Genomic DNA, 16,168 nt, shown 5'->3' with positions numbered 1-16,168 from the left:
TTACGCAAGACGAACGCACCCATAAATCGCAAAGTCGGTAGGTGTCTCGGATAGATTTTTATCGTCATCGACTAGAGAAAAGAATATAAAAAACCAACAACAACAAAACAAAAGTGTATCTCGAAAAAAAACGGGGTTTGGCTCAGATTTTTTCCGATAATTAAAAGGCTGCAAATGTGGGGTTGCGGGTTCAAAAACCTACCATCCACCATCGTTGCCGCGCCATCGTCATCAAAAATCTAGTTTTTTTTTTTTTTGCATCATCGCCACCCAGTCCATCATTCAAACATATTCAAACCAGATTCAAACCTGTATCAACTGAGATCAACCACCCCCCCCCCCAAACATCAAAAATCGAAATCAACCCAGATCAACCCCGCAAACATCAAAAATCACCAGAAACATCAAGAACACATAATCATAGTTCACTGATTCAAACAAAAATCACTGATCAAAAATCAAACAAGAACAAACCCACATAGTTCATCAGGCAAAAAAATCAAGAACCCCCATCAAACAAGAAACATCAACAACACATAATCATAGTTCACTGATTCAAACAAAAATCACAGATCGAAAATCAAACAAGAACAACCCCACATAGTTCATCAGGCAAAAAATCACTGATCAAAAATCAAACAAGAACAAACCCACATATCTTACTAGAGAGAGAAACACCCTTCAAAAAATCACTTACCAAAAATACAATCTGTGTCATCATCTTTCATTCAAGAACACATATCAAAAATACCAGCCACTACCCACTGTTAGAACCACCGCTGCCGACCAACCACCACCGTAACCGTATAACCACCGTCGCCGACCAACCACCGCTGACCACCACCCAGCCGTCGAACCGCCACCACCACCACAACATCAAATCGAAGCTTACAACTGGGGGGCGCCGGAAATCGGATGCGGGAAGGGGTGTTTGGCTGGTGGTAGCCGGATAATGTGGATGGGTAGGTGGTTGGTTATCAGTGGTCTGCCGGACATTTTACAGTGGTCTGCCGGACATTTTACAGCAGTGGCGATATCGGGACCTCAGCTGCAGATGGGTATGTGGTTGTCGTGATGGAGGTACGGTGGTGGATATGGTGAATCAGAGGTGGAGAAGAAGGTGGGTAGAGAGTGGATTATGATTTTGGGTTTCTTAGTGCAGAGGATTTGAAGGAGATGAAAATGGTGAATTATGAGAGAGGAGAGAGTATATAAAAAAAGTCAGTATCTTTAATTGAGGAGAGATGAAAAGATTTGACATTTGGGCTAAATGACTAACATACCCTTTATGTTGGCACAACCTGATTGGTTTAGAGTGGTTCTCATGGTTCTTACAACTGGAAGTGGTTTTCATTTTAGCGGTCCCCTATATATATATATATATATATATATATATATATATATATATATATATATATATATATATATATATATATATATATAAGGGAGGGTTATCTTGAGAACGCTAAATATTGCGAGAACTATGAGAACGAATGAAAAACCAATCAAAACCAATTTTTTTTAATACAAACCTCATTGTAATTAAGATACAACATCAAAAAAAAAAAAAAAATACAACGTCAAATAATTATTTCTCCTTTTAAAATGACTCTTTTTAGATTTTTTACACATGTGTAAATATAACAGATTTACACATGTGTAAATGGCAAACTTACACATGTGTAAATTTTCTTTATTTACGAATTCACGTAAATTTAAACGTGTAAATTAAATTTCTAACATTGTATTCGAATAATAATGATAAGTGTAGGAAAAATTTTTGAATTTGAATTGTTTTTGACCAAGTTCTAGCGGTTTTTTCTTTTGTTCTCACGGTTATCACAATATTTAGCGTTCTCATTTAAACCTTCCCCTATATATATATATATATATATATATATATATATATATATATATATATAGGGAGCCGCTAAAATAGGAACCACCTCCAGTTGTAAGAACCGTGAGAACCACTTTCAACCAATAACATTGTGCCAACTAAAAGGGCTTTTAGGTCTTTTTACCCCAAATGTCAATTTCACACCCTCTCTCCTCCATTAAATTTGTCAGAATCCTTTATAACCCACCTTATTAAATCATATCTCTCATTTCTCTCTCTCTATTTAAATCCATCCTCTCTCATTTGTCTCTCACCATTCTTAGTCTGCAATCAGACCACCACTCACCGCCGCTGAAACCCACCCCTCGGCACCACCAACCATCGTTCACCACCACCCAAACTGTCACAAAACCCCCACCACACCTCCAGAACAACCACCGCCACCCAACCGTTCACCACCAACCACCGCCTAATCCTAGATCTGAGATAGATGAAGGTGGCGGTGGGATACCGGCGGCGGGGATGCCTTTGAAGGGTGTTTCCCTCTCTAGTAACATATGCTCTCTCTCTCTCTCATCTCTCTCTCACCCGAGGAGAGAGGAAAAGGACGACGGTGGGGAGGTGTTAGTGGGGAAGCCATTGATGGGAGGTGGTGGGAGACAGTGATGGGGGAGGGGTGTTCGGAAGTCGGTGCTGGTGCTGGTGGTTGGTGGGGGTCCAAAGGTTCGATATTGTTTCTGTTGTTTTTGCAATCACACAGTTTGTTTTTGAATGAGTTTTGGTTTGATTATGTTTGTTTTGGTGGTGGGTCTGTACATCATGATTATTTGATTATGTTTATATTAGAGATGCTTTTGGTGGTGGGTCTGTACATCACGCTTTTGATTTGATTATGTTTGTTTGGTGGTGGGTTTGAATCTGGTGGGTTTTGTCTTTGTGGGTTTGAATCTTGTGGGTTTCCTTTTGCTGGGTTTTTGTTTGAATGATGTTCATGTTCATGTGTTTGTTTGAATGATGTTCATTTTCCTTCTGTGGGTTTGATTTTTCTGGGTTTTTTTGAATCTGATGGGTGTTCTTGGGGGTTTGACTTTCTGGGCTTGATTCTGTTGAATCTGGGCTTGAATGTTGTTAATGTTTGAATCTGGGTTTGAATGATGTTATTGTGATATTTAAATCTGTGGGTTTTGAAACGATCGACGGGGTGGCGATGATGCAAAAAAAAAAAAAAACGTAGATTTTGATGACGATGGCGCGGCAAGGACGGCGGAGGGTAGGGTTTTTGATCCTGCAACCCCACTTTTTGCAGCCTCTTGATTATCGGATAATCTGAGCCAAACCCCGTTTTTTTTCCGAGATACCCTTTGTTTTTTATGTTTGTTGGGTTTCTATATTTTTTTTTGAGGCGTCGATGATGATAACAATATATCTGAGACACCCCCCGAGTTTGCGATTTCTGGGTGAGTTCGTTTTTGCGTAAAAAAAATCTGTAAAAAAAATAACCCGTAAACTTTTTTACGTAAAACGTAAAAACGTGAAGCGTAAAAAGTTTTACGTAAAACGTTTTACGTAAATCGTAAAAAGTCTTACGTAAAACGCAAAACGTAAAACGCAAAACGTAAAACGTAAAGCGTTAACGTTTTACGTTTTACATAAAACGTAAAAAGTAAAATTTTTTTCGTAAGACGTAAAAAGTTTTACGTAAACCGTAAAAAGTTTTACGTAAAACGTAAAACGTAAAAAGTTTTTCGTAAAACGTAATTTTTTTTCATAAAACGTAAAACATAAAGTTTTTTTAGTAAAACGTAGAAAGGTTTACGTAAAACGTAAAAAAGTTTTACGTAAACGTAAAACGTAAAAAGTTTTACGTTTTACGTAAAACGTAAAAAGTTTTACGTAAAACGTAATTTTTTTTCGTAAAACGTAAAAAGTTTTTCGTAAAACGTAAAAAGTTTTAGATAAAACGTAAAACATAAAGTTTTTTTAGTAAAACGTAAAAAGTTTTACGTAAATGTCATTTAAAAACCGGCGCGTAAAACGTAAAAACGTAAAAAACGTTAACGTAGAAAACCGGCGTGTAAAACGTAAAAAAACGTTAACGTAAAAAACCGGCACGTAAAAAAACGTTAACGTAAAAAGCCGGCACGTAAAACGTAAATAACGTTAACGTAAAAAAACGGCGCGTTGAAAAAAACGACGCGTTGAAAAAACGAAGCCAAAAACCGGCGCGCAAAAAAATTCGGGACGCCAAAAACCGGCGCGTTGAAAAAACCGGCGCGTAAAAAACGTCACGGTAAAACGGGACGCCAAAAACCGGCGCGCAAAAAAATTCGGTTTGTTAAAAAAATGTTAATTTAAAAAGAGATTTTAATAAAAATATTCTTTTAATAAAAAATTATCACAAAATCTGAATTAAAAAAATGATTTTAATAAAATTTTGTTAGACAAATCTGAATTTTGAAATTTTTGTTTAACATAAAATTCTGATTTTTTAATATAAAGTAATTAATGAATAAAACAAAAAGACAATTAAATATAATATATATATAAAGACAAAATAGTGTAATTTTACTATACTACCCTTTTGGATTATAATATTAAAGACATAATAAGACAAAATCTATTTAATATTAATTTTAGTTACTTTAAATCTCATCCATCCATCTCCTTGATCTATACATATAGAGGATTAAGTTCAAGAGTGAACACTAGTGTAACTTGCGAACTGAGTGAACTAATCTTGGCCATACACGTGTGTAGATCAATGGTCAAGATTTGATGTTGAAATACACTAGTGTATTTTACGATTTGATGATGAGGTCCTGGCCATACACGTGTGTAGATCAATGACCAGGATTTGTTCACTCTATATTTTTGTGTTATGGGCTCACACTCATTACTACATAAGACCCCTTCACGCTCCAACACCATCCCAAGGTCTATGAAAGTTCTTGTGAAGCTTCAAGGCGTAAGTGGCCTCACGGCTCACGCCCACAATTTTTGCAACACCAACTTTTTGCCCATGATTTAATCCCAAAACCCAATAAAAAAAATCCACCTCACCCCAGTGACCCCACTAACACTTTTTTAAGTTGTATTTATTATAGAATTTAAATATTACTTTAATGGGTAGTGCGTAGTGAAACCTTGTAGGACCATAACGCACAAATGTGAAAACAGGCGAGTGAGCTCATTTCTACGTGCAAGTGACGCGGAGTGGAAAATTATGAACCTGCACTTGAATATGATATTTTTGTTTCTCCAAATCATTGTAAGGCTAACATCAGGAGCGTTTTGTTGATTTACCTTATATAATGACAAGACTGATGGAGTTGCTTTCTGTTTACTACATTTCTCTAAATATTATACAATCATAGTTGTATCACTTTCCAACTGCTAACATGTGTTTTTTTTTTTTTCAATCTCAACATGATAACTTTTTTTTTGAACGGTGACTTTCTTTTTGAGTGACCTAATGTCACACTGTCTAAACGGCGGCCCTACCTAAGATCTGCTCAGACTACGTTGTCTTAACCGGGCCCGCGTTGGGTTGGTCAGACTTGGTTACTGCGTTCCCCTGGAAACCGTACTGCCTCCACACAAGATGTCTCGCTGAAGTAACAGCCGGATGAAAACCGGGGTGCAGCTCAGGATCGAACCTCCCTCGGTGGGTTTGTCACCATCATTGCCCAATATCCACCCCAATATGATACAAGTGAGAATTGAACTTGAGTCTCCATTGGAAAACCCAAGTCTTCTACCACTAGGGTCTAGGTCACAAGTGAGAGGATTCAATATGACAACGAATAACAATAAATAAGTTAACTATATAAATCATTTTGATAAGCATCAAATGTTAAAAGGAATAGATATTTATCGAGTGACTTTCTAAAATTAAGTGACAAAATTGGAAAAAATAAATGATTAATTTTGAACCGATTAAAGAAAAAAGATGATAACAGAAACAACTTAGCAGATATAATATGACATCTTAAAGTTATATGCAACTCACATGATGTTTGTCTATTTACAACAAAGACTTACTATATTTATATAACGTCTAAATGGTACTTTAATTGTGAATACGACAAGTAACCAACATATTTCCTTTCGACACTCAATTATTTCTTCATGTTATATCAATAATATACTTTGTTAATAAAAATAAATTTAGTTGCCTAGGCTTTGATTCATTTACCTTCATGCTAAAATTCAAGGAATGAAAATAAATATTTTAATTGCAATAACGTTGTTACCCTGCCAATAGTCTGGTTATGAGCGAGACTGTAGTGGGTATGGTGGTCGTTGTTGTATTCCGATAATGTTGTAGAAATTATATCAGAATGTGGACAAAATGAATGTCATTTTTCTTGGAGCGAACTAACTTAATATTGACAATGACCTTATCCAAATCAAATATTTTTCTAGAAATAATAATAAAATGTAATTATAAATCCAATCTTTGCCCAACTCAATATACAATAACGTCTCTCTCTCTCACACACAAAGTTCATCCAGAGCCATGGTTTCTGCCGATTTAGCTCGCATTGTAATTGGTGTCATCGGTAAGCACTTTTCTTCAAAAAAAAAAAAAAAAAAAAATTCTTATCTAATATGACATTGTAAAGCATCAATAGTGTTAGATCTTTTGTTAGCAAAGTATTTTCTGTCATTCCCTACATATTTTCAAAAGGCCTTCTATATGATATTCAAATTTTCAGTATATCTAAGATATATCATTAAAAAAGTTGCTTATATGTTTTATATTCCATATAGGATCACACACACACAATATTGGTAATTCATAACTTTTTTTTTTATTTTGTTTTCCTTTTCCTTTTCAGGTAACATCATTTCAATCATTTTGTTCTTATCAACGGTGTAAGTTTATTATTCTGAGTCGTATCTATGTATGTATGTATAGAACGACATAAGTCTTAAAAAATTATAAACTCACATTTTCGGTAATATTTTCAGGCCAACGTTTCATAGAATATGGAAAAGAAAATCGGTGGAAAGGTTTTCACCGGTGCCATATTTGGTGACCTTTGTGAATTGTGGCCTATTGGTCTTCTACGGCCTGCCGTTTGTGCAACCTCATAGCTTGTTGCTCTCAACCACAAATGGAGCAGGATTTGTTATTGAGTCGATTTATTTATTTATTTTTATTTTCTATTCCGACCGCAAAAAAAGAATTATGGTGTCATTAGCGTTGCTTGTTGAGATTATATTTCTCAGCGTCTTGGTTGTATTGATTTTGACACTAACACATACGCTAAAGATCCGAGCAGTGATCGTTGGTGGCATCTCCATCGCCGGTAACATTATGATGTATGCATCTCCTCTATCTATTATGGTATGATCTCATTCATCTTTGTAAAGTATAGAATAAGATTATAATATCATTAACCTTATGTTTAGGGAGGTTATATCATAGGCCAACTTTATAATTCAAATAAATTGCCATAAATATTTGTTTTGTATTATTTATTTTAAGATGATTACATTTACCTAATAATTGTCTATGCAGAAAACGGTGATCACGACAAAGAGTGTTGAGTACATGCCATTTCTACTTTCTGTATTTTGTTTTGCAAATGGCATTTGTTGGTTATCTTTTGCCCTAATACGTTTTGATCCATTTGTCGCGGTAATTAATTCTTTTTTTTAGTTTCTATGCTAAACACAAATTGTTAACACTTATACACAAATACACACTTTTTCTTTTGGCAAATTGGATTTAAATAATCAGCATTGGCTGTGTTTTGCCAATAATAATCCCAACTGAGTTAATTTTTGATAATGGTCCCAACTTTTTCATTTTGTTTGTATACGAGTCGATTAATGTAAAACTTACCTTGAAACAATGCTCCAAACGACGAAAACGGTGCTTCAAGTCGGGTGTTTAAACTTCCAATTAACAAAAATCAAGCCGTTTGCAGCACCATTTCGAGGTAAGTTTTACATCAGTCGACTCGTATCCTCGTTCTGATCAAAAGCGCTAAAACATCGGTTTGTAATTTGGAAAAAAAAAAACTTCACTCCGTTAAGTTATTTTTAACGGCGGACCACTATACTAACAAAATGAAAAAGGTGGGACCATTGTGGGGAATAACTCAGTTAGGATTATTATTGGTAAAAAAAACCAGTTCAGATTATTTAAATCCAATTTACCTTTTCTTTTAACAATTTATGGTTTATTTTATTTCAGATACCTAATGGACTCGGGGCGCTTTTTGGATTGGCACAACTAATCCTATATGCTACTTTTTACAAATCAACACAAGAGATGATCGCGAGAAGAGAAAGTAAAGGTGAATTGACCCCAGAAAACGTGGCTAGACCGACTAGCCCTATTAACGGTCAATTAGAGCTTGTATGAATGCTTTTAGTATGTACAATGTAGTACCATTAGAATCATCCAATTAGATCATCTTATTTGAAATGTAGTACCTTGTTCTTTTTAATTTATGGGTTCACTTTAAATTGCTTTAATGGGTTTGCTCCAACATGTTATTATTAGCAGATATGTAAAGATACAATTTCCCTACTTTCAGTTATATAGTCGTTTCACTAGAAATCGGAACCCAATGGGTTCCTGTGCACTCGGCTCCTTATACTTAAATCCGCCCCTGACTAGAATACAAATTACCTGCAATTAATTACTTAAAACATTGTGCTTCTAGAAATAGAACCCTATAGCTTCTCCACTAACATGAAGACATAATTGAGTTCACTTTATTTTTTTTTTATTTTTTTTTATTGTCTTTCACTTCCTCGACTTCTTTACTCTCCTTTTCAAGCAAATTATCATAGTTAGTGTTCAAATATTTCATATCCGCCATCAGTTGTTTCATCAAGATCATCATTTCCGTGGTTATCGAATTGGTTCAACGAAGCCATCACACTTTCTATGGTGTCTTTGTATTCCCTACTAATTGGCGATGATTAAACTCTTTACCCTTGTTGTCTCTACCGGATGATCGTATCGGTTTCTTTTAGCCATGGTTGCAAAAGTCTCTATGCGCTCCTTAGTCGGTCGACCGGGGAGTTGAGAGTACTAGGCCTAGGCGGAGAGTACTTGGGGAGTACTCGGACATGTTAAATTATAAAGAAATTAGTTTTTGAAAATTAAATATATGTCAAATAACATAAATTTACTAATATCTATAATAAAATACGTGAAAATGATATTCATTCTTTAATATAATAGGCATAGAAATTATGTTTTATTAATTTTTAAGTCAAACTCGGCCCGAGTTGACCTACTGGATACGATTTTTGCCGAGGTTGACCGCGTTTGACCGATTCCGAGTAATTAGGCGGAGTCAAATAAAGTCGTCTCGCCAGCCTACCTTGTAGCGACTACTCGCGGAGTACTCGGCCCTGGAAACCTTGTTTTACAACCAGAGTTTTAGCCTTCAAAGTCATCATCGTTTAAGTTTATTTTTGATGAACGCATGACATCCAAGCGTTGACTAGTGTAGTGGTAGTTGGAAGATGACGTTTTTAACCTCTTTGATGATTTTCCCATCAATGAGGCATTCGCCAACTTGGTTGAGTTGCGCATAAGTTCTCAAATTTGCGTCATAGCAAACGGGGCCTTCATGTCTCTCAAATATCTGTCACATGATTCCTGAAATACATTCATGCTGTGACTACTGACTACCACTTCGCTGATTGTCTATTGTAGATTCCATTAAGTTTCCCAAATTTTAGACAGGCATCCCTTCATTTTGATGAAATACAATCGCGTGTAAGGTAGGTACTCCCCTGTCCCATTTGTTCAAAGATTTTTCACAAATGCGTTCCCAAAATTTGTCACCCGTTTTATTAGTTTCTAAAAATCTATTAAACATTTATCGATTATTGGATCCGTGTATACGTTGATCCAAGCCTTATCGAATGTGTGTAACTCCATCTTTCACTTTTATGAGCAGTTTCTTCCGTTGTGAGAGTTGTAGCACGCACGAACCCGGATTGCTTTCCCACTTGAGGAAAGATGAGAAGACTCACCTTATGTATGAAAATGGATATTTTCGTCAACATACAAGGGCTGCGGTAATCACTGCGGTTACCGCATCATATTGTCGAAACAAGTGGAACTGACACTTTGACTTCAGTGACCAAACCAGCAAGTGGTCTGCCTGGGCACTGACAGCAGCGGTCAGCTGGCCGCCCAATGCGCAGCTGCCCAGCCCACATGCATAAAAGCTGGTAGACAGACTGACAACACCAGCAGGACGTGGCAATACTTTCGGGTGCGCCCTCCCGTGATCTGTGCTCCTGACACACCTACAAAAGGCTACGCGTTGTCAGTCAGATCCTAGGCCCATCTAGCGGCCCTTTGAGCCCTTCTCCTTCACTCTTCGACTATAAATACTCATCCCGAACTAAGTTTGAGGTAACGCTTACCTGCTCTCTCACAAATACTACTCAAATATTTATCTTGCTCCCAAACAAATACTTATTCTCACGCCGGAGAGTGGTAACAAGGAGCCACCCCCGTCCCATGCTCCTTGTTACGAGTCACGGTGTGTTTTCATTGTGCAGGAGACGGATTAGAGGACTACCCGACCGTCAATCAAAAAAAGAAGATATTAACCTTACTTGACGAAGCTCGACCCATAGACGAACCTCTCGGTTAACCACTGTTTCATCACTTATCTTTATGTGACCTTTTTTTGTTTTGATTGCGTGCTTTACCATCCAACTTTCTTTTTCCTCTTTACATGTACTTGTTTGATTCCATACCTATCTTGTAAGCTCATATCATATTTAATATTTATTAAAAATTAGGGTGTTACACACTACACATGAGTCTTAAAGACATTGACATGTTCACATTTGAACAATATAATAATGAATGTGTGTTTATCGTTCAATATCAATACTTTTAACATTTGATGCTTATCATATATATATTTTTTTAATTAGTTATCATAAATACCTGTTGAAATGTGATACAAGTATACTATTTAGAGAAATAATTAGGAAATGGAAAGCAACTCCACTTGTCTTGTCTTTATCTCAAGTAGATAACAACCCCACACCATCCACAGAGCTATACCAGATTAAGGTCGGCCTGCCCACCTTCACATCGTTATGATCGGTTGTATCTCCTCAACCGTCTTCTACTTTTTATGGGCATTTCTCCCCTCTCTCGTTCCCTCTGACAATACCCGCCCTTCCAAGCCTTTCTTTACGAGCATACACCCTGCCCGTTGGATAGACAGCTCCATGTAGGCCCATGCCCAAAAGGCATGCGTAGGTAACAAAAATAGTGTAATTTATGTTAAGCACGTTAGGGTTGAGTTCCATCTCTCTCTAGGAGAGAGATAAAGAAATATACAACCCCATTGATAAAAGTATATTTGTAACAAATCTAAGAGGTCATATATAAAATAAAACATTGAATCACATCGAATACGGAATTCAAAAAGTGTGTGAAGTCAAGTAAATTTTGATTTTTTTTTAAGTAAACTTCAATAAAACACGCCAAACCTCAAACTGAGGCGGCCGCAAACAACAACGGAAGTTACATAATTACAAATTTACACCATTCCTCCCAAGAAACCCTCAACGACTTCGAACTGCTATTTAACCATAAAAAGCCCACCGTCTTTATTTCACTAATAATCCCTCCTAAGCTTATATTCTTATTGTTAATCTTCGTCTCGTTTCTAGCTCTCCATAAGCTCCAACACGCGATTCTTATGATTCCTTTGACAACTTCTTTCTTCCCACCTTTAATCCGGCCCATGAAAATCCAGCAAGTCTTTAACAGAAAACGCAAGAATATTAGGGATCGAACACCAATTGCTAACATGCTGCCACATAACAGAAGAGATATTACAGGCTGTGAACAAATGCTCCACCGATTCATCTTCATCGCCACACAAAATACACCTCGAATCATTCACCACGATATTCCTCCTTTTGAGAGCATCAAGAGTAGCAATTTTGTTGAATGCGAGCTTTCAGATGAAATCATTACATTTTCCCGGAAGCCATTTACACCACTCGGGCACATACTGAACTGTGGAAATGCCGCCCTCATCAAGAAGTTTTTGATATAGTTTCACTGTCTTTTTAAATGCACAACTTTCGTATACTTTATTATTATCTCATTTTAAAATATTTGCGTAAAATCTAATATATAGTATTGCTAAACCTTTTCTTCTAAATAACTTTTGTGATCATGTATATATAGTAGCATTTCTTTTGTGAAATTATGAAAAAATAACGCTGTGTGATTTCTTTACTTTACACTCTTTGCAAAAAATATGAAAATATAAAAAAATCAATTTTTAACAAAACGCTTCTCTCTCTCTCTCTCTCTCTGTCAATTTTTACTTTACACACTTTAATTCGCATGCACGTTAATTCTAATCGTATTTGATGAAAACAGTATCTATATCGTAAAATATAGTATTGTAATTTAGGGTTAAGCTCATTTGTAACAAATCTCATAAATCACAAATAAAATAAAATAAAATATAGATGTTCCATTCCATACAACACAAGGAGAGAACAAACTCAAAGCCTCAATAACAACAAAATAACAAAACAAAAGGCTGTCAATCAAATTAAAAAAAAAAAAAAAAAAAAAAACACTATACACATAAAACCATTTCTACAACTGATTGATGAGTGAAGGTTTTAGTAAATAGTAATAGTAATTAGAGAAAGAATATATATATTATATTTTTATTTTATTAACTTCTAAAACCAAAAGCAGACCATTTCTTTGAAGAAGCCTCTTTCTTTGTCCTCTTTGAGTTGGGATCAATAAGATTCTCCAGTGACTTTGCTTTCTTGTTGCGCGACCTCCCCGCTTCTTTCAAAAGCTCCGCCAGCCTTTTCTTCTCATCGTCGAAATCCGGGTTCGCTGTTCCCAGTTTTTCTTCTCTTAGTTTTAAAACATATTCCAATATCTCAATTGCATCTTCCACTCTGCATATATACCAAACTCCATAAAATATTTGCATACATATTATCAAACTGTATTATAAACAAGATATATATTGTTTACCTCCCCAAAGCATCATATGTGGCTGCAAGATTACTGTATACTCCAAGGGTGTCTTGATGACATGGACCGCACTCCTGTTCCAGAATCTCCCGTGCTTCCTCAAACAACTCGGCAGCTTCATCTATTTTGAACAGCTGGACACAAGCTAATCCCATCTGGTTCAAAACGACGCCAAAAAACGCTGATTTTCTTTCTCCGCTAGCCCTAAGTTTAGCAACAGCGCTTTCAAAGGCGCCTCTTGCTTCTTCATATCTTCCCACCATGTAAAACATGACACCCATACGCGCTTCCACGCCTGCGATTGTACTCTGCTGACCTGGCTTATCCTCCAGAAGTTTCATTGACTTTTGTAACAGCTTTAATGCCTCCTCGGGTTCGTTGAAAGATTCGTAAATTGCTGAGATTTCCGTCATTCCACTAGCGATGTCTTCTGGGGTTGTTCCAGGGACGGGTTTCGCGTATATTCTAAGGGCGTTTTCGCAATAAGATCTTGATTCGCGTAGCTTTCCGGTTTTGTAGTACAGGTCAGCAAGGCGGACGAAAACAGAGGCGACTGCAGGGTGGTTATCACCTTTTGAGGCTTTGAAGACAGTAAGTGCTTTCTGATAAGAGAAAACGGCTTCGTCAAAACGGGAGAGTGATAAATAGATGTTGCCTATGCTGAGATCTATTGCGGCAACTTCATTATCTTGTCCGTTGGCAATCATTGCCATGCTGGCGAGTACAAGGTGTTCCAAGGCTGATTCATAGTCTCCTTTTGCCTCACATATGAGGGCCATTAATCGCCTATCAGCTGCTTCTTCAAGTGATGCAGGTGCACTGTGTACTCTGTGGATTTCAAGGGTTCTTTTGCATAAGGTATCTGCTTCATCAAATTGCATTGCTTGAACATGAGCCTCAGCTAAGTATCTACAGAAATGAAGAATCATGCATTTAAAATTTAGACGATTCAATATTGAAAACAGAGGAAAAATATAGACGATAACTACTCAGACAAAAAAACATATATATAAAGCAGAGATTGTTCCTAAAGCCATGTAGAAGCTATCACTACTTCCCATTCTGTAATACAATTTGGTTCATTAACACATTTACTAGTTCATTAACATATTTACGCCCCACTTGCGGTATGCGCATATAATGTATATGCGTGGGCCCTCGAGAGGCAAAAGTGAAAGAGCACTATCTTTAACGTTATTTTCCTAATTTTGTGAAAAGAACGTTAAAAAGCGAGGACGGTTAATCATGCATCATGTGGTGGCGTTGATAGCCAAAAGACATGGGGTACATGCGCTAATTGGCTTTTGTCCCAATTGCTGAGTGTTATGTGCCTTATGTCCAAGGCTTGATGCAAAACTACTATCGAGCCGGGGGTCTCACTGGAAGCAACATTTCTATTCCTACAGAGGTAGAGGTAAGGCTGTCTACATCTTACCCTCCTCAAGACCCTACCTCAGCTTTGCTATTGGTGGGATTTACTGAGTATGATGATGATGAAGACATTTACTAGTTCAGCATGAACATTTGTAATCAGATGACCTATGCAGTTAACGCGGAAAAATATCGAATATCAGTCAAGGACCGATATTTGAGATATATAAGTTATCTCGGTGAGATATCGGTAATTTTAATATCATGCAGAATTTATATAGCAATTTAACACTAACAATTCAGCGATATATCAGTCAAATATCGGTGATGTATTGGTCAATATCGCCGATAATATCGGTACCAGTATTTTACACAGATATTTTACATAGGGACCGATAACCGATATATCACTGATATTAACACATTTACTTAATTGTTATACTTAGTAACCGGATAAACACATAACCATACAAACAGAAGCTAGCAACAGATACATGATCAAAGCCTAAGAACAAATATAGCGATAACCGGAACTAAAAACATATAAAGTAAGATAGTAGTATAAAGTGGTTGAAATCAGAGTGAGAGTTGTGATGAATAACTTCACCTGCAAGTCTCAGCAACTCTGGGATCTGTATCTCCCAAAGCCTCCATTTGAATTTTCAAACCTTCCTTGTAACACTCAATTGACCGATCAAGCTGACCTAGCATAGAGTGAGTGTCACCGAGCTGCATATACCCCGAAAACGCAGCAAGCGCGTGATCCGCACCTCTCGAAACCTCGGGAACCTTAATCGCCCTATCCAACACCGGAATCGCCTCCTCAAACCTCCCCAAACTGCAGTAAATAGCCGCCACAACGTGCAAACACATCGCCAGATCAAGGCTCGGTTCTCCTTCAACTGCACATCGCTCGAACGACTTCGACGCGCGCAGCGCGTAGTCCAGCGCCTTGCTCGGCCCGTCACCGGACGCGATTGTATCACGCGCGAGTTTTAACAGAAAAGGACCTAGATCGGGGTTATCGAGAGAGGATTCATCGAGTAATAACTGCTTTTCTGGCGATTTCTTCTTTCCAGAGCTCCGATCTGGCGACGGCTTGGCGCGTGAGGATGACGGAGAGGGTGAGGGAGGCCTCCGTTGGGCCGGTGGTGTTGTTTTGGGGTTGGTTGAGTCAGGAGTGGTGCGGATCTGGTGGTTGTTGTGGTCTTCTGGAATGGAGATTCGTGGTGGCGTTTTGACGGAAACTAAACCGGGCATGGTGGAGATGTGTTGATGAAATGCAGATCTGAAAGTTACCGGTGAGTGTGATTCGTGAGGTGTTAAGGAAACATGAAGGAGAGATTCTTTGATTCAGAGTGGTGGTTGGCGACTGTTATTCGGTAGCTAGAGAGAGAGAGAAAGAGAGAGATGATTGTATATGGTATGAACCATCAACAAAAAAATCAGTGAGTGGAGTGGGGCCCAGGTCATACAGCTACTCAAGTAAAGTGGATGAGATGGCCCAACCTGTTGGGTTTTGTAAAATACTATAATATAATATAATATAATATAATATAATATAATATAATATAATATAATATAATATAATATAATATAATATAATATAATATAATATAATACTAGTTTTTTTATCCGCCGCGCGTTGCGGCGGCGACGACGTCTTAGTTGTCTATAGTTGGCAACATGTTATGTGATGCGTTACGCGTCTTTCAAGGTATCCGATCTAAGGCATTGTGTTTACAAAAGAATCAAAATCGAACCCGAGTTGGTTCATTTAGTGAGGGTTCCACCTAACAATTACACCACCCTTACTTTGCATCAAGACTTAGTAGTGTCAAAACGTTCAGTAACTTGAATTTGTAGCGTCGAATGAAAATATAGGGGTAAATTTGAAAGTTAGAACCTAAGAGGGTGAAAATGAC

At 37.3% G+C, this 16,168-nt stretch overlaps 2 protein-coding genes across 2 annotated transcripts; one reads left to right on the top strand and one right to left on the bottom strand.

Annotated features, from left to right (window-relative positions):
• The first annotated feature begins 6,273 nt into the window (after positions 1 to 6,273).
• On the top strand, positions 6,274 to 8,332 carry LOC110925737 (bidirectional sugar transporter SWEET6b). The gene is made up of 5 exons (XM_022169596.2): positions 6,274 to 6,402; positions 6,682 to 6,718; positions 6,815 to 7,193; positions 7,368 to 7,487; positions 8,049 to 8,332. The coding sequence occupies exons 1-5, from the start codon at positions 6,360 to 6,362 to the stop codon at positions 8,217 to 8,219; spliced, it is 750 nt and encodes a 249-aa protein (XP_022025288.1). The 5' UTR covers positions 6,274 to 6,359; the 3' UTR covers positions 8,220 to 8,332.
• Positions 8,333 to 12,309: 3,977 nt separating this feature from the next.
• On the bottom strand, positions 12,310 to 15,668 carry LOC110921594 (protein KINESIN LIGHT CHAIN-RELATED 1). The gene is made up of 3 exons (XM_022165946.2): positions 14,851 to 15,668; positions 12,873 to 13,781; positions 12,310 to 12,793 (listed from the first exon to the last, which is right to left on the bottom strand). Exons 1-3 carry the CDS (start codon positions 15,501 to 15,503, stop codon positions 12,556 to 12,558), a joined length of 1,800 nt encoding a protein of 599 aa, XP_022021638.1. The 5' UTR covers positions 15,504 to 15,668; the 3' UTR covers positions 12,310 to 12,555.
• Between the last annotated feature and the right edge of the window lie 500 nt (positions 15,669 to 16,168).

The sequence above is a fragment of the Helianthus annuus genome, chromosome 17 (genome assembly GCF_002127325.2).
Source record: "Helianthus annuus cultivar XRQ/B chromosome 17, HanXRQr2.0-SUNRISE, whole genome shotgun sequence".
In the NCBI taxonomy this organism is placed as follows: domain Eukaryota; kingdom Viridiplantae; phylum Streptophyta; class Magnoliopsida; order Asterales; family Asteraceae; genus Helianthus; species Helianthus annuus.
This window is presented reverse-complemented; position numbering and strand designations above follow the sequence as displayed.

What these genes read in the sequence shown, in the direction of transcription:
- LOC110925737 (XM_022169596.2), top strand. Translation starts at nt 6,360, where the DNA reads ATGGTTTCTGCCGATTTAGCTCGCATTGTAATTGGTGTCATCG. An exon ending in CATTGTAATTGGTGTCATCG is followed by an intron (nt 6,403 to 6,681) that starts GTAAGCACTTTT and finishes TTTCCTTTTCAG; the next exon opens with GTAACATCATTTCAATCATT. An exon ending in CATCTCCTCTATCTATTATG is followed by an intron (nt 7,194 to 7,367) that starts GTATGATCTCAT and finishes TTGTCTATGCAG; the next exon opens with AAAACGGTGATCACGACAAA.
- LOC110921594 (XM_022165946.2), bottom strand. Translation starts at nt 15,503, where the DNA reads ATGCCCGGTTTAGTTTCCGTCAAAACGCCACCACGAATCTCCATTCCA. An exon ending in AGAGTTGCTGAGACTTGCAG is followed by an intron (nt 13,782 to 14,850) that starts GTGAAGTTATTC and finishes TCATTTCTGTAG; the next exon opens with ATACTTAGCTGAGGCTCATG. An exon ending in ACATATGATGCTTTGGGGAG is followed by an intron (nt 12,794 to 12,872) that starts GTAAACAATATA and finishes GTATATATGCAG; the next exon opens with AGTGGAAGATGCAATTGAGA.